Source organism: Panthera onca, chromosome D2 (genome assembly GCF_046562875.1).
Source record: "Panthera onca isolate mPanOnc1 chromosome D2, mPanOnc1 haplotype 2, whole genome shotgun sequence".
Taxonomy (NCBI): domain Eukaryota; kingdom Metazoa; phylum Chordata; class Mammalia; order Carnivora; family Felidae; genus Panthera; species Panthera onca.
Genome location: NC_138349.1, coordinates 35,857,338 through 35,876,350, shown reverse-complemented (window position 1 = coordinate 35,876,350; position 19,013 = coordinate 35,857,338). Strand labels below are relative to the sequence as shown.

The following is a 19,013-nucleotide window of genomic DNA, read 5'->3' as shown; positions in this document are numbered from 1 at the left end:
TGCCTCAGCTTTCTTATATGTAAAGTAGTTATAATAATACCCACCATGTAAGACTATACACTGAAAACTATAGAAAGCTTGTGAAAGAAATTGAAGAAGACACACACCAAAAAAATGGGAAAATACTCCATGCTCCTGGATAGAAAGAACAAATATTGTTAAAATGTCAATACTACCCAAAGCAATCTACATATTCAATGCAATCCCTATCAAAATAACACCAGCATTCTTCACAGAGCTAGAACAAACAATCCTAAAATTTGTACGGAACCAGAAAAGACCCCAAATAGCCAAAGCAATCTTGAAAAAGAAAACCAAAGCTGGAGGCATCACAATCCCGGACTTCAAGCTGTATTACAAAGCTGTAATCATCAAGACAGTATGGTCCTGGCATGAAAACAGACACTCAGATCAATGGAACAGAATAGAGAACCCAGAAGTGGACCCACAAACGTATGGCCAACTGATCTTTGACAAAGCAGGAAAGAATATCCAATGGAATAAAGACAGTCTCTTCAGCAAGTGGTGCTGGGAAAACTGGACAGCGACACACAGAAAAATGAACCTGGACCACTTTCTTACACCATACACAAAAAGAAACTCAAAATGGATGAAAGACCTAAATGTAAGACAGGAAGCCATCAAAATCCTCAAGGAGAAAGCAGGCAAAATCCTCTTTGATGTCAGCCATAGCAACTTCTTACTCAGCATGTCTCCAGAGGCACGGGAAACAAAAGCAAAAATGAACTATTGGGACCTCATCAAGATAAAAAGCTTCCACACAGCAAAGGAAATAATCAGCAAAACTAAAAGGCAACTGACTGAATGGGAGAAGATATTTGCAAATGACATATCAGATGAAGGGTTGGTATCCAAAATCTATAAAGAACTTACCAAACTCAACAGCCAAAAAACAACCCAGTAAAGAAATGGGCAAAAGACATGAATAGACACTTTTCCAGAGAAGACATCCAGATAGCTAAAAGACATGTGAAAAAATGCTCAACATCACTTATCATCAGGGAAATACAAATCAAAACCACACTGAGATACCATCTCACAATGGTCAGAATGGCTAAAATTAACAACTCAGGCAACAACAGATGTTGGTGAAGATGCGGAGAAAGAGGAACCCTTTTGCACTGCTGGTAGGAATGCAAACTGGTGAAGCCACCCTGGAAAACAGTATGGAGGTTCCTCAAAAAATGAAAAATAGAACTGCCCTACAACCCAGCAATTTCTCTGCTAGGTATTTATCCAAAAGATACAAAAATGCTTATTTGAAGGGCACATGTACGCCAATGTTTATAGCAGCACTATCAACAATAGCCAAAGTATGGAAAGAGCCCAAACATTCATCAGCTAATGAATGAATAAAGAAGATCTCTCTCTCTCTCTCTCTCTCTCTCTCACACACACACACACACACACACACACACACACACACACACACTGGAATATTACTCAGCAATCAAAAAGAATGAAATCTTGGCATTTGCAACAACATGGATGGAACTAGAGTGTATTATGCTAAACAAAATTAGAGAAAGACAACTATCATATGACTTCACTCATATGTGGAATTTGAGATACAAAACAGATGAACATAAGGAAAGGGAAGCAAAAATAATATAAAAAACAGATGGGGAGAAAACCTAAGACACTCTTAAATACAGAGAACAAGCTGAGGGTTGCTGGAGGAGTTTGGGGTAGGGGGATGGGCTAAATGGGCAAGGGGCATTAAGGAGAACACTTGTTGGGATGAGCGCTGGGTGTTATATGTGGGGGATGAATCACTGGATTCTATTCCTGAAATCATTATCACACTACATGCTAACTAACTTGGATGTAAATTTAAAGAAAGGAAGGGAGGGAGGGAGGATGGAAGGGAGGAACGAAGGAAGGAACAAAGAAAGAAGAGTCGGACATGTAACCGACTGAGCCACCCAGGTGCCCCCTGCACCCTCTCACTCTTATGCAGCGGACACTCCAGCCCACACGTCCAAGCCTTGTCCATGTGAATTCTTCCACCACCTCTCAGGACCAAGAGTGCAACTACCACTGGTGTAGTCCACCTTCAGTTGCACACACTCAAAGCAGAGACAGGGACAGGCCCTGGAGGTGGGCTTAGCTGGGGAAGCAGGGGTCCAGGGGTACCAAAGCATAGTCTAGAAGGAGATACATGTGTGGGCTCCAGGTGGTGAGACATCATTTTCCCATGTTCCAAGCTCAAACAAGGGCGTTGTTTTCTCCTGTGCCCTCTCCACCTTTCCCAATACCCAGTTCATCTCTGTCTGAGTTCCCTTGGCTAAAATTTAATAAAATTTATATATAATAAAGTATATCAAATTTTATATTAAATACATTATTGATTTATTTTATTACTTTAGTATGCTGTTAATTTTAAATGTATATTAAATATAAATTTGATATTAAACATGTTAACATAAAGTATGTGTGTGTATGTATATATATGTATGTATGTATGTATGTATGTATGTATGTATATGTGTGTGTGTGTGTGTGTGTGTGTGTGTGTATATGTAAAAACAAAACCTATTTGTGATGAGAGACCAGACTTTGAAAGTTGGAAAAACAAAAAGAACATTTCAAGGCAGTCTCAACCTTTGAGAAATAAGAGAATCTATCTTCTATCATATCTTAAATCATAGGCATCCAGTGACAACATCCACATCCACCTGCAGCAGGCATTTCAAGTAAACACTTCCGACATAAAGCTCTAAAATCCAAAAACAGTTTTATGACAATGACAGTTGTCGTGAAAATAGTTTAAATGTGCACATATATTTTATGTTGTTTACTTCCAGGGTGGCTGCTTTGGGGATTTGTTTCCATTTTTTAAAGTTTCCAGCTAAGAACTTTGATAGAAACTAAATCAAGATTCTGGCTAGATGTTAGGTTTGATTCCACATGACCTAAACAGTCAGAGCTGGAGTGTCAGCTTCCACAATGAAGAGAGTGTATCATAAATGCAGAAAAATGAACATAGGAACAAATAATTTATAGACTATTAGCTAGGGTATATCCAAAGATTGATTTTGAAAGTTGCATCGTCCTACGGTGTACATAATTGGACATTTGAATCTGTGTGTGTCTCTGGTTATAGCCATTTTTAGTTACTTTGACTCTGGTCAGCATTATAAATGGCTGGGATAAAATATTTGCTGGAGGGGGTGGTTCAGTCAGTTAAGTGTCTGACTCTTGATTTCTGTTCAGGTCACAATCTCGTGGTTCATGAGATCGAGCCCTGGGTCAGGCTTCATGTTGATAGTGCGGAGCCTGCTTGGAATTCTGTCTCCCTCTCTCTCGGCCTCTCTTTCTCTTTCTCTCAAAATAAATGAATAAGCATTAAATATAAATATATATGCTGGAAGACTAGGTATAAGCATGTGACTCACCAGCTCCTCTGACTCAGGGGACCCACACCTGAGCTGTTCATACCTAGATCCATTAACAGAACGTGAGTAGGGCAAATGGGCTGTGCGAACCTGTACCAGCAAATAGCCAAGAGCCCCCACTGGCTATCTTTATAGCTGTATCCTTTTGTGATGCGTAGCATCTATACCCTTTGTTGCTATAATGGCAAGTTTCGGGCACAGGTGTGGCCTGATCATTCTTTCCAAGCACGCAGAAAGTAGATAATGATATAATGCAGTTGGAACTGATCCCCAGATGGGAGGGTGCCTTTCTGTGCACAAGTTTGACGCACTCTTAGTGTAGGTAAATAAGGGCTGGAAGGCTGTGCTGGGATTCAGAAAGGCAGGGTGATGTAAAATTGTAGGTGGTAGGACCAGCAAGGGGCTTTCACTCCATTTAGAATGTTAGTGGAGGGTAGTTGCCATGTTAAATAGGGTTGCCCTTTCTGTCATCTAGAACCTCAGGTGTAAGCACCAAGAAGCTAGTGAATAGCTGGTCCTGAATAGAAATGCCTAAGGATATAGCTTCTATTTTTACTTATGCAGCAGCAATGAGAACACAAAGGAAACATCTACTCAGCTTGATTCAGTCTGGCACCTAGAAAGAAGGTTAGGAAAAACACGTAAAAATGGGCCATTGTCACATATTCAAACCACATCCTAAGATTTGGTAGTACAATGGTTTCAAAACCCAGATGTTCCAAAACAATTTATTATTCTTAAGGGTTACATAGAAAAGAGATCATCCCTACCCCTCCCCCTCAAAAATATTGAAAATAAAAGTTCTATATAGAATGGGAATGGGAAAATTTCTCTGTGCTTATAGGTACCAATAAAACCTTAAATTTTTTATTCTAATGTATTATTTACTTGTGAGATATATATAATGTATATACAAGAATTTTGCTTAAGGAAGAAAGTGTTAGCAATATTTCTAACTCATCCCCAATTCTCTCCATCTCCACCCCCCCCCCCCCCACCTAGAAGTAACCACTATGCATATTCAGAAATGCGTGGGGTTTTGAACCTTATGTAAATGAATCCTACTCTACCTATTTCCTGTAACCTACTTTTTGCTCAGCTTTATGTCTGAGATTCGTTTGTGTTGGTAGGATTAGCTGCCATTCATTTTTACTTTTGCACTTTGTATTCCATTGAAATAACAGGATTTATTTATCCAATCTATTGTCAGTGGGCATTTGTGTTGGTTTCAGTTTTTGCTTTTACAAATAATACTGTTACAAACATACTTATATTATGTCCTGATATACACACTCAGGAGTTTCTCTGTAGGATATTCACACAGAAGTGGAATTGCTGTGCACCTTCAACTTTGCAATGCTAGATTGTCTCCCAAGTGGTCATACCAGGTTTATACATTCACCAGGAGGGTATGAGACCCACTGTCTACAAGCTCACCAATGCTTGTTTACAGATGTTTTAACTTTTGCCATTCAGAGGGATATGAAATAGTATCCTCTTTGTAGTTTTCATTTTCATTTCCCTGTTTATTAATGAAGTGGAGAATCTTTTTGTACATTTATTTCCTTTCATGTTTCTTCTTCTGTGAAATATCTATTCAAGTCTTTCTGCCTGTTTTCTATAGGATTTTTTTCTTATTAAGTGTCAAAGTTCTTTATATATTCTGGATACTAGTCCTTTGTCAATTATAGCTTCTCCCAGTTTGTAGCTAATCTTTTCACTTTTTTTATCTTGTCTTTTGATTTAAAAAAAAATTCTAAATTTTCATGTGGTTAGATTTATCAGTTTTTTTCCTTGTGGTTTGTGTTCCTTTATCTTAGAAATCCTTTCCCATTCCAAAGTCCCAAAAGCCTTCTATATCTTCTTCAAAAAGTTTTAAAAGTTTGCCCCTTCACCCTAATGATTTAAGCCCCTGGGAGTGCTTTTAGAGCAAGGCACGTAGGAGGGTCCTGGTTTCATGCTTCTACGTGTTGAAACCATTCATTCCAGCATAAGTTATCATGAAGTCCATTCTCTTCCCACTTAGTACCATTCCCAGCTCTGTCACAAGCTGAGCCTACATCTATATGTGGGCTGATTTCTGGGCATTGTCTTGTTCCATTGGAAATTTGTCCATCCCTGAGCTTACACCCCATTGTATCTGTCACTATAATTTTATAAGACATCTTGATATTTGCTAGACCAAGTCTCCCCCCGCCATCTTCAGGAATTTCTGGACTCTTCCTGGGATTCTTTCTACTTCCACACACATTTTAGAAGCAATTTGTCAAATTCCTTAAAAAAAAAAAAAAAAACTATTGATATCTTGTTTTGATTGGCATCGCATAGAATGGTAAACATCTTCATGATATTAAGTGTTCCTAACCATGAATATAGAATAGTTTTTTATTTGTAAATTTCTTTATTGCCTGTCAATATATATTTATAATTTTCTCCATAAACGTCTTGCTGAACTTTTGGTATATTTATTCCAAAGAGTTTTTATATCATTACTGCTATTGTAAAATATCCCCTTTTTTTCAAAAACTACCTTTTCTGCTTATTGCATGTATATAGATAGATATTCAGTTCACTTTTGGGTGTTGATCCTTGTATTAGTCATCTCTTGCTGAGTAACAAATTACTCCAAACTTAGTGACTTGAAATCACAAACATTTAGGGCCTCCTGGGTGGCTCAGTGCGCAGAGCATCAAACTCTTGATTTCAGCTCAAGTCATGATCTCCTAGTTCGTGAGACTTCATGGGACTCTGCCCTGACAGCGTAGAGCCTGCTTGGGATTCTCTCTCTCCCTCTTTCTGCCCCCCCCCCCCCCCCGCAAAATAAATAAATAGTTTTTTTTAACCCACAAACATTTATTATCTCATTATCTCTTTAAGTCAAAAATTCAGAAGCAACTTAGCTGCACAGTTTTGGCTTAACTTCTTTCATTAGGTTGTAATCAAGATGTCAGCCAGGAGTGCAGTCATCTTGACTGAGACTGGAGGACCCATTTTGAAGCTCACTGACATGGCTCTTGTTAAGAGTCTTCAGTTCCTCACCACATGGGCAACCCCAATAGGGCTGCTCATGACAAGGCAACTGGCTTCCCCTAGTGCAAGTGAATCTGAGAAAGAGAGAGAGAGTGCAAAAGACAGCAAGCAAGATGAAAGCCACAGCGTATTTTATAACCTAGTTTTGGAAGTGACACGCTATAATTTCTACTGTATTCTGTTGGTTACACAGCAACTCTGGTACACAGCATTGGAGGAGATTACTCAAGGGTATGAATCTCAAAAGGTTGACATCATTGGGGCCATTTTGTAAGCTGTTACAATTTATATCCAACAACCTTGCTAATTCTCATATTTATTCTAATAATGTAATAGTAGATTCTTTTGGATTTTCTGTGCAGGCAAATATACTATCTGTAAATGATGATAATTTTCTTTCTTTCCTACCAATCCTGTTTTTATTTCTTTTTTGCTTTACTTCACTGGCTCAGATTTTCAGCACAGAAAGGTGATGACAGAGGACCTTATCTTTTTTTTTTTTTTAATCTTTTTTCCCTCTTTTTTTTTTTTTTTGAAATTTATTGTCAAATTGGTTTCCATACAACACCCAGTGCTCATCCCAAAAGGTGGCCTCCTCAATACCCATCACCCACCCTCCCCTCCCTCCCACCCCCCATCAACCCTGTTTGTTCTCAGTTTTTAAGAGTCTCTTATGCTTTGGCTCTCTCCCACTCTAACCTCTTTTTTTTTTTTTTCCTTCCCCTCTCCCATGGGTTTCCGTTAAGTTTCTCAGGATCCACATAAGAGTGAAACCATATGGTATCTGTCTTTCTCTGTATGGCTTATTTCACTTAGCATCACACTCTCCAGTTCCATCCATGTTGCTACAAAGGGCCATATTTCATTCTTTCTCATTGTCACGTAGTACTCCATTGTGTATATAAACCACAATTTCTTTATCCATTCATCAGCTGATGGACATTTAGGCTCTTTCCATAATTTGGCTATTGTTGAGAGTGCTGCTATAAACACTGGGGTACAAGTGTCCCTATGCATCAGTACTCCTGTATCCCTTGGATAAATTACTAGCAGTGCTACTGCTGGGTCATAGGGTAGGTCTATTTTTAATTTTTTGAGGAACCTCCACACTGTTTTCCAGAGTGGCTGCACCAATTTGCATTCCCACCAACAGTTCAAGAGGGTTCCTGTTTCTCCACATCCGACAGAGGACCTTATCTTAAAAGGAGTTTCAACATTTACCATAGTATGATGTTGCAGGTTTTGTTTTTATTTTTAGTATATATCTTTTTCAAAATTTCCCTTTATTCCTAGTTTCAGGGTTTTTTTTTTTTCATGAAGGGTATAAAATTTTATAAACCTTTTTTACATCTATTGAGCTATGTATTTTTATTCCCTTAACCTATTTATGTGTCAAATTACAGTAATTGATGTTCTTTTTATTTATTTATTTTGATAGAGTGCATGCACATGCACAAGAGGGGGAGGGGCAGAGAGAGAGAGAGGGGGAGAGAATCCCAAGCAGGCTCCATGCTGTCAGCACGGAGCCCAATGCAGGGCTTGATCCCAGGAACCATGAGATCGTCATGATCTGAGCCAAAATCAAAGAGTTGGACACTCAACCAACTGAGCCACCCAGGTGCCCCTAGATGTTCTAATATTAAACCAATCTTTCATTCAAAGAATAAACCCACCTTGATCATAATATATTATTTTATACATTTTATTTATTTTAATAATTTGTCAGTTTTTGTATCTGTCAATAACTAAGATTGGTTTACACTTGTCCTTTCCTATAGTGTCCCCATCAAGTTTCAGTATCAAGGTTATGCTAACTCAGGAATAAGCTGAGGAATGTTATCTGTTTTTGATATGCTCTAGAATATTTTATATAAAATTAGAAATATTTGATCCTTAAATGTTTGATACAACTTACCTGCAAGAATATCTGGACCAGGTATTTTTTTTGTGAGTAGATTGTAAGCCACCAATTTTATTTATTTAATTTATTTTTTTAATGTTTGTTTATTTTTGAGAGAAAGGGAGAAAGAAACAGAGCATGAGCAGGGGAGGGGCAGAGAGAGAGGAGATACAGAATCCAAAGGAGGCCCCAGGGTCTGAGCTTTTAGCACAGAGCCTGATGTAGGGCTCGAACTCACAAACTGCGAGATCATGACCTGAGCTAAAGTCGGATGCTTAACTGACTAAGCCACCTGGGCACCCCTTAAGCCACCAGTTTTAAATTACTAATCTTAAATGTTTATAGGACTAGTCAGGTTTTCTATTTCTTCTTGAAATAATTTTGATACAACACATTTTTCTAGAAATTCTCCACTTTAAGTTTTCAGAGTTGTTAGCATAAAGTTGTTCATAATGCACTGTTATTTATTTATGATATACCTGTAATTATATTTTTTAATTCCCTTTTTTTAGCTTTCTTACTTTTTCTTCATGCATCTTGTCAGAGACCTGTCTTTTTATTGCTTTGTTTATGAACTCATGTTTGATGAAAATTCTTTGGGACTTAGGTTAAGGGCATACTTTTACAAAGAGTACTTGTGTTTGCTTCTAGTGAGCACCTGTGGTTACTGCAACCAGGGACCATTTTTAATAAATTTTTGGTTTGAGGTTTTCAGAAGGCAAGGAATGTGAATTCAGATTGCAAATCCATGTGAGGGCCAAATTGTGGTTATGAATTTTAAGAAGAGTTTTTTCCCTCAACCCAGAGATATAGGCATCTCTCCTAGTTGAATTTCTTTGTTAAGAAGGGTTGTATTATTTTCTTGGTGAAGTCGTATCCTTTCTTATCCCAGTTATGCTAGATATTCACTGGGACCACCTTCCAGCTTAATGGGCACTTACCTTCATTTCTGTCCCCTTAGCAGTTATTGATGTTAAAGACTAATGTTGGTCACCAGGGGATTAAAAAGTGACTTCAGGACAGGTCCAGCTTTGGTACGCATTTACTGTCTGGGGTCCTGCTTTTGCTTTTTATTTAGGGGACAGAGTAGGCCTTTAAGGCCACCCTTCCTTTCTTCTTAGCTCAGCAATGCTTTTAAAATATTATTATTATTATATTAAAGTATAATTTAAAAAGTTTCTGTATCATTTTTAGGTGTTTTGTACCAGAGGAGTTTTGAGGGGAGTAATCTTGACTTTAATTTTTACATTTTCAAGGCCATAGTCCTCTTGATCATGTTGTACAGGGTATAATTTTGAGCGTGCTATGAAGCACTTTTTTAGGTACTAGAAAAACCCCTAAAATTCTTCCAAAGGGAAGAGGTGAAATATCTTCCTATCTAGGCTAAGATCCTGGTTATAGACACTGTGTGTCAAACAAATTACACCTGCGGCCAGATAACAGCCTGCAGGCCTGTAGTTTACAACTTCTGATGAAAAAGAGGTTATAAAATTCGTTCTTCATAATTGGGCCTTTTCCATAGGTTGGTCATTTGTTTCACCTTAAGTTTAAGATAGCCCATGCAGAATCCTTTCTGGAATTTACACGAGAACTAGAACTACAACTAAGTTTCATAGACCTCCTGCCTCTCACTGCAAGGAGCCTAGCCTCTCCTTTTAGTCCAGGGCTGATGCCCACTGTGCCCTCTGTGCAGCTCCAAGCTTTGCCCCTTCAGGAAGGCGCTGGAGCTGATGAGGTAGAAGCCACTCCAGCTCTTCCCACGTGATCTCCTTCCCCATTTTAAAGCTGAGCAGCGGCCACCAAGAGAACCCTGCCCCAGCAGAGTGTGTGTGAAGAGCAGTAAGCACAAATGGGGACAGTCAGGGGGACAGTCACAGCAGCTGAAGTCACTGCCCCTGGACCCTAGCCCTAGTGGTCAAGTGGTAGGAAGTGACCTTACTATTGAGTCTGGAACCATGTGAATACCTTCAGGTGAATCCAATTCCCGGTCCAAACTATCTTTGCTCAGTTGTTCTAACACAAAACAGGAGAATCTCAGTTGAAGATTTCTTATTTGACTAGCTGTGACTTTGAGAGAGAAAACATACTCAGATCTTGTATCAAACACTTTTATTCTTCAAGTGAGAAGTTCACAAAGGATAGCTCTAGGAGAGTGAAATATTTAGAGTAGAAAAATTGTGGGTGCTAGCCAAACCTCAAATACTGTCACGGCAGAATTATTCCAATAGTACTTTTCCAGCATGGCAGATCATGTGTTAAAATTAACTGCATTCTCTGAATACCTCTCAATGGACGTGCCCGATGACAGAAGCAAACATTCAAGGACTACTGTTGTTAGGATCTTACAGAGTGGATTTATGCACACCCCAAACAAGTATATTACAACACATCCAAACAATCCACATCCATTAAAAAAAATTTTTTTTTTTACTTCAAAGAAATTGGTAGAAAGACTTAAAACAACAAGACAAATATAGGCAAGAAATACATTGCTACTTGCATGTGTAAGGTACTGGATTCTTGAATTGAGAATCAATGTCAGTCCTCATTTCCAACATCACATCGAAAAAGTGTGGCAGAAAAATGAGTCACCTTCAATATGAAGGATGCAAGTTGTGTATACTGATGACACTCCCAAAGATATGAGAGTATTGCGAAAGGGAGGCCAGTATACAGAGTGGACTTTCTCACAAAGTCAAACACTCAAGAGTTATCAGATGACCCTTCAAATGTTTGGGAACAGCACAATATTCTGGCTTCATCAAGGCACTTGCAAAGAGCTGTCCTTGACACGACAGAATCCCCACAAGGTGTTAACCATTGATGATGGTGTGGGGTTTTGGTCAGGCAGCATTTTGTACTGAGAATCTGAGCGTGATGCCTTGGTCACAAACAAGATCACTCATAACATGAGGACTGCAAAGCCAGATTCGCTTAAACTTTCCCCAAATCATGCTTTCTTACAAATCATGTTTGAAAAGAAAGACTTCATTTAAAATCTTGATTCTCCCGAGTTATAATTCATTCACCTTTCTCCAATACCACCCAACACCCCTAAAGTTTGTTTGGTTTTTCTCCGCAAGAATACATAAGATGGAATCTCTCCTCCACCTCTACACATTATTTCCTTAGGAGAGAACTGTAAAACCAACTTAAAAATACAAAGTAACCTTACATTTTTCTCACCACAGCAAAATACCAGACCTCCCGCTCCTCCTCTGATGAGCTGCAGAGCCCTTTGTGTGCACTTTTTAGACATTCCTCATACCATTAACACAGCTTCCCATCACCATCAGCTGTCCTTTCTCAACCTTTCCTTGCCCAACATGAAAGCTAGTGAATTGAGAGGGAAGGAGAAAGGGCATTGGAACAGTATTGCTTTTATAAAAATAGGGTTCCGGGCTGTTACTTGATCCTCCAAAGCAAAATTGGGCAGTATCATCGTAGAGACCCCAACACTAAATTCTCAAGTGGCTATCTTTTTGTAGCCAGGTCTCGGAAGCTCAAAACTAAACCTACTGAAGGAAAGTAGCCAAGACTTCCTAATATTGAGCAATATAGACCTAGAATTACATGGGAAATATGCCAGGTCAGAGCCAGTCACCAAGGTTACTTAATCATCGGTAAGAGGCCAAGTTCTCCATTCTCCCCCAGCTCTGCCATTCTGGGAAGAGCCCACTGGCCAGCCTCGGACTGCCAAAAATGGATGACTCCGACTCAGTCTTGGGGGGCACCTGGTGGAATGCACAGTCCTGAGGTGCCATCTTTGTCTGCACTCCGTCAGGTTTCCATTGCACATGGACAATTCTATAATTCTGACCCTCGTTGTTGTCCCAGAAGACCTGCCCATTAGCATGGTAAGAAATGCAGAACTCAATTTTCTCCTCAGTTGGAATGATGGAGGGTAAGTCAATGGCAAACGAGAAGGTGTCACTATCTGAGCCACCATACACATTTTTCATGTAGACACAGTCCACATCAGTGTAGCTCTTCCAGGTATCAAAAGTGATACGAATCTGAACCTTCTTCTCAAAGCTCATGTTTTTCACTTTCACAGTCCCAGCCACTGTTCGCTCTTGCAAAGAGCAGTTCTCCAGACAGACAAAATTCTTCTGAAAGTGGTTCCGAAAACTTAAGTAATCCGTTGAAGGCTGGGGGAAATCTAAAATCAAGTTCTTCTCCTCATGGAGTTTTAAGCCAGAGGAGATATCATTAAGGTCCAAGAGATCAAACTGAAGATCCCACTCTGGTTCCTCTGGGAGGTCCGAGAAGACGTGGATGGCGGTGAGAGAGAGCCCCTTGGAGTCAGCAAACACAACCCGCTTCTTGGCTTGCTCATGTGAACGCTTCCACTCATTCTGTGATTTGGCTTCCTGTTTTATATTGAGACACGGTTTCAGAGGCTTTAATTTGTTCACAAAATTTCTTCTCTGGAGGTCATCATAAGGGCCCAGGAAACTCTTCAGGGGTGGCGAATGAGCCAAGCAGAGCCTCATGGCCACATCCACTGGCATGACTGAACTTGTCAAAGGCCGTGGATCTAAAACCTGGATCATTCTGGAATACAAAAAGAAGAGGGGTTATCACCTGGATCTGGAATGCTCTTCCCTGGTCTCAAGTATATATATACACACACACACACATATATATATATGTGTATATATATATATATATATATATACATACACACACACACACACATACTGTTTCTATATTGACTAAACTATACCAGCACAGTAAATATCAGGGATGTGCTATCATATGTAGTAAAAGAAAACAGTATTAGACGATCAGATTTGCATCCCATGTTTGGCTGTGCCCTTGACTGACTACAAGGCCATGGGTTAACTGCCTAAAACACTTGAGCGTCTCAGTATCCCCATCTGAGAAATAAAGGGCTGGATATGATAATCTCTAATACAGCTCTCAGAACCATTTTCTCTGTTCTGAGCCAGTGGTTCTCAAACCTGTCTAGTCACAATGGCCTAGAGAGTTGGTTTTCTTTCTTTTTCTTTAATGTCAATTCCTGGGACTTACAGCCACTTGAGGCAGAACCCATCCACGGGGAGGGTAGATATTCTTAAAGCTTCCCAGGTGATTCTAATGACCATACAGGTTCCAGAACCATGGTTCCAGACTCTGCTCCCTCTGGCTGCTCTGCTGATTTTGCTGTTAAATTGATTACACTTCTCTGGAAAGGTAATCCCCTTGAAAAGAAAAAAAATTGCCATAAAATTCTCATGGAACAGTTTTGAAAGTGACAAGGCTGGAAAGAATGAAGTCAGAGGATTATCTGTGCACTTTGTCACGTTCTCCCTCATTATTCACAAGTAACAAACTGAAATGCAAGTCAGCAATTCATGCACTTAAAGAAGTGCATATCCCATAATCTATATTTCATATAGAGATATTCATGACAAATCCACATTTAGGTGGAAAAAACTGAAAATTGGACTTTTTAATATATATTATATATATGAACTTATAAAAAACTTAATAGGAAATACACCAAAAAGTTACTTATCTCTGGGCAGTAGGATCATTGGTGATCTATTTTCGCCTTTGTACTTTTTTGGTGTTTTCTAGTGTTTTGCAGTGGATATTTATAACTAGCAAGATAGTGAAGCTATTTAAAAATTTAAACATAACTATGCTCAGCAATATTAAATTAAGAAGTGCCCATCAAGTTTTTTCCTGGCCTTTCGCCCTCCGTACATATTGCCAAGCTTATGGATTCCCCACCCCCCATCCTTACAGGTAGGAGGCTTGTGTGTACTGTACATGACATTTCTCAATCTGGCTTCAATAACTCTTCACAGTAGCTCTAAGCACATAGGCAAATGGTCTTTAACACAAAATGGATAATAAAAGAACATTCACAGAATTTATTAGTCCTGGGATTTTTCTGGAAGGCCTACAAACTTAGAACAAACAAATCTAAGCTAAAGCTATACTTGCGAGTCTAATAATAGTTAACAGCAGGATTTTGGGAGAAGTCTTCTGCTAAGTGAGTTATGTCTGGAGGAGCTATTTAAAGTAGTTTTGTGGAAGGTTTTTTGTCTTGTAGTTTTGTTTTGTATTTTCACTTTTTGCACTTATAGAAAGACGGTTTTAGGATTTGGCAGTTTCCCTGGAATTTTAAATCCTGGCCAAGAGTTAAAAACTCATTTGCTCAAACTCCACAAGGCTGAGTTTACTATGGCAAACCGTGATAAGAAGGGTGGAGAAGGGCGAATGAAGGCAAAACATTCTACTGCAGTTCTCCCCCCAGGCTCAGCTATCCAACCAACGTCGTCAAGGTGCTGTTCCCACAAGCTGCCCCAGTGCTTTGGGACGTTTGTTCGGGATTAAGGGATAACAGTCGGAATCCAAAAGGGAATCAGAACCACAGCAGACTCACGTTAAGAGATTCTGTTTGGGGATGCTTACTACCAAAATGAGCTTTGCCTAAGAAGCACCGAGCGCATCTCCACACCTGCGAGGCTTCCCTGGGACCACAGTCAACTCAGCCATCAGCCAGCTAGCCATCCTCCGGGGTCTCCACTTGCAGTGATGCCCGAAGGACGACGCAGCCCAGCCTCCCTGCACCCGTGCGCTCCCCTCTGCTCTGAGGCGGGGAGTCTGCAGTGAACCTACCTGGTGCAGCTCATTAGGCAGAGAGGCGGCGGCGGACCGTGAAAGCCGGCTCTCCGCTGCCCGCGCAAGTTCGGACCCCGCTCCCAGGCCGTCCCAGTTCCGCCGGTAGCTCCGGCCGATTGCGGCTGCGGCGCGGGAGTGGCCGCTTATCTGCCCCGGACCACGTGAACCAGTCCCTCGCACCAATCACCGGGCGTCTGGCCCCGCGCCGCGACCAACCAGCACCCGGCTAGGGCGCGAGCCCTCGCCCAGGGAACGTGACCGCAGTGGCGCGTGGGGGAGTGCTCGGGGACTCGGCCAGCAGCTGGACCGAGCCCCGTAATGCGAACCCTGGGCGAGGGGGGCGTAGAGGCCGCACCGGGAAGCACGTAGCGGGTGCAAGCCAGGGAGGAGAGCAGCAAACCTCTCCCGGGCTGGGCGCCAGCTCGGCGGGACTGCCGGCAAGGGGATGCCTTTTTCGTCCTGAGGCGTCTGTGCACAGTTAAACCCAAGCACGCAGAGTTGTGGCTCCTTCCAAATGTATATAATACTAGAAATGTTTATATTGTTCACTGCTTGGCGCATCCACTCATTTTATCCCTCACCTTTAGCCAAAGCAGTCAGAGGTTGGCTGCATGTTTTTTTAATTAGGGAAAATCTAAAAATGCACCACGGGAGCGGACTAAGGCCGCTAGGAATTACCAACTTCTCTAAACAAACGTTAATAAAGCACGCTAGACCCTTAGAACGGTGGCGTGGCATTTAATTAAAAGGCACTTTGTACTTAGATCTATTCTTCAGTTTTTCTCCTTGGACGAGAAAACTAAAGCCAGAAATGAAATGGTCTTTTTTACTCATGTGGCGAGTCCGCCACACAGCCAGTGTTCGATCCAAATCCCTCAACTCAGTTCTGACGTCCTTTGGCAGTGAGGTGGAAACCAAAATGTTAAAATATCACCCTGTAAATTTAATGACTCTCCCGAACCAGTTACTTTGTTTAGTTTGGGGAGTTTTTAGACCATCAGTTACAACCATAAAATTAAATTTCTAAGTCGAGTAGAAATTATTTTTATAAAACCCACCTCCTAGCTCTCCTCTATTAACTTTGATATACACTAGTCAATTAAAATGTACAAAATGTACAATGTACGATGTAAAAAAAATCCCTGTGTCTTTCAAATTACTGTCAAAACACTGGAATTGTTAAAATAGTTACTAAAGAGAAAGACACCCATGCTGAGTATCACCAGGAAGGTACTTAAAGCTTGGGTTTGAATTTAAGAAGGAAACACCCAACTAGTAGCAGATCTAGCCCCTCAACTGAACCAAAACTAGCTGAAGGTGGCATAGTCCTTGGGTTTGACACTTACAAGCTACGTGAATCTTGGCAAGTTCCAGCCTCACCTTCCTCACGGTTCAAGGAGAGATAATGACATTGTTCCAAGAGTTACATAAGACTGTGCTGATGAGAAAACTCAGCAGTGTCCAGTGCGTGTGTTCAACCCCTGGTAGTTCTCAGATCAGTAGCCTCTCCCTCAGTTTTAGTTTTTATTCCATTGCCACAGGTGGCCAGTGCCTGAGTTCTTATATATTAATCAATAGCTCCTGCTTGTTGGGCCTGTACTAGGTGCCAAACACTCGTTTTAAGTGTTCCATGTGTCTTAGCTATTCATCTCCCAGAACAGCCCTAAATGGTGTGTTATTAATCCCATTCGAGAGATAAGGAAACTGAGGCACTGAGAGGTCAAGAAATCTACCCAGAATCTCATAAATAAGGCTGGGATTAGAACCTGACTGATGCCAGGGCAACAACCATTGCACCAGAGTGACTTCCTTTAATTCCCCATCAACAGTTAGAATGATGGGAGCGGAAGGTGCCTTAGGTATCATTGGCTTCAGTCTGTTTTTCTTTTCTTTTTCCAAAGTCTTCCTCTCCCCCTTCCCACCCCCATCCCACAGAGGAAGAATCTAAAACTCAGAGAAGCTGAGCTATTTGCCAGGGACTGGTTAGGTCAGAGCCCAAACAGGAACATGGTCAGAGTTTGTGCCTCTACTCACGATGAATACATTGAACTAAAAAAGTGGGTATTGCCAATTAAAGTTATGGAGAAATATAAAATAATAACTGTATTGTGATCCCATTTTAGAGGGAAAATGTGCCTGCATAGAAAATAGAATATGTTCTACCCAAATGTTAACAGTGCTTATTTTTGGATGGTCAGATTATGAGTAATTAAAATTTTCTTGGGGCATCTGGGTGGCTCAGTAGGTTAAGTGTCCAACTTCGACTCAAGTCATGATCTCGCGGTTCATGGGTTCAAGCCCCACATCGGGCTCTGTGCTGTCAGCTCAGAGCCTGGAGCCTGCTTTGGATTCTGTCTCTCTGTCTCTCTGTCTCCCTGTCTCTCTCGCTCTCTGCCCCTCCCCCACTTGCACTCTGTCTCTCTCAAAAATAAATAAACATTAAAAAAATAAAATCAATAAAATGTTCTTTGTAATTTTGCTTCTTCGTATCTTTAAATTTTTCTACCATGAACAAGGACTTTTTCTATAACCAAGAAATCATTCTTAAAGGACTTTAAAACTTCCACATTCAACTAATCTATATAGCCTACCTACTAGGTCCCAAGAACCGCGTTGGAGGCTTTCACATGCTTATGCCATTTACTCACACGGTCCTTTTGAGTTTATGCTTGTTTCCATTCATGCTGCCTTCTCTCCTGCCCCCTGGTGCTGACTCATGCCATGAAATCCGCCTCTCTGAAGTCCTTAAAATAGAAATCAGGAAAACAGGCTTTCTCCAAAGAGGAGTCAAAACTCAGTAAGCCTCTAAACTGGATTCAGCTCACACCCCACTTTGCAAACATCCCTGTAAGAGAACAATCCGGGTGCAGGTGTGAAGGTGCAATTGTTGTTGCCGACAGTAACAGTAATTAAAGAAACAGTGGTTAAAATGGTTAAAGAAAGTGCAAGACACCACCTCAGACATGTGTGGTATCACAGGTGAGGTGAAGAAGAAGGGAACAAATAAGACAGGATGCACTTGGCCTCTCTAATCTGTTGGGAAGAAGGATATAAAGTAAAAAGACCAGTAACCAGGTTGGCTAAGTGGAAAATGGGTCATATGAACATTATATACATTTGTTGTATGTACATTAGGACTTGAGAGAAAGGAGTGGCCTTTAGAGGCCAGGACGTGTATGGTGACTGCAGGGAGAATAATTTGGCTAGAAGTGTGCATTCTAGCTGGAGGGTACACTGGGGGACGGGTCAAAGGAAAGAGAACCTTAACTGTTAAAATAAAAAGAAAATCTCCTAGACTGTCTTGAAGAAAATTAGAGATGTGAGTGCAAAGCAATTAAATGAGCAAATAATGAAATAACAATCTAAGTGTAAAGGAGAAATCATTCCTTGTGTTGATGGTGACATCTCCAGATTGCTTCAGGTTCTCCATATTCATTGAAGGATTAGAGCGAAGAAAACATGTCAGAAAGGACCTATGGGGGGTGGGGGGGACTTAAAGTCACCACTGAAGAGCATTTTGAATATGAATATTATGGAAGATGGGCGAGGGGATGAGTGGTACCGAGGAAGGATAGAAACTAGCCAAAATGTACTAAGTAGGAAATGTCAGCATAAGAAACCTCAAAATGAGAAGGAATATTCTGGGGGGAAAAAGATAGTAATGACATACTAGCCCTAGTAGCTAAAAAATGTATTATAAATTTAGTGTTTTTCAAATTTGGTATTGGTGCATGAATGAAGAATCCAATCAAAATAGGGGTGCTGCGTGGCTCAGTCAGCTGAGCGTCTGACTCTTGGTTTCAGCTGAACTCATGGTTTGTGGGTTTGAGCCCGGCATAGGGCTCTGTGCTGGCAGTGCGGATCGTGCTTGGGATTCTCTTTTTCTCCTTCTCTTTCCTCTCTCTCTCTGCCTTCATCTGTTCTCTTTCTCTCTCTTTCTCTCTCCTTCTCTCTCTCTTTCTCGCTCTCAAATACATAAATAAATAAGCTTAAAAAAAAAAGAATCCGATCAAAATAAAGGGCAT

General features: G+C 40.7%; 1 protein-coding gene across 1 annotated transcript; it reads right to left on the bottom strand.

Annotated features, from left to right (window-relative positions):
- Positions 1-10,443: 10,443 nt before the first annotated feature.
- Positions 10,444-15,124, bottom strand: PPP1R3C (protein phosphatase 1 regulatory subunit 3C). Its single transcript, XM_060642040.3, has 2 exons — positions 14,986-15,124; positions 10,444-12,906 (listed from the first exon to the last, which is right to left on the bottom strand). The coding sequence occupies exons 1-2, from the start codon at positions 14,997-14,999 to the stop codon at positions 11,967-11,969; spliced, it is 954 nt and encodes a 317-aa protein (XP_060498023.3). The 5' UTR covers positions 15,000-15,124; the 3' UTR covers positions 10,444-11,966.
- Between the last annotated feature and the right edge of the window lie 3,889 nt (positions 15,125-19,013).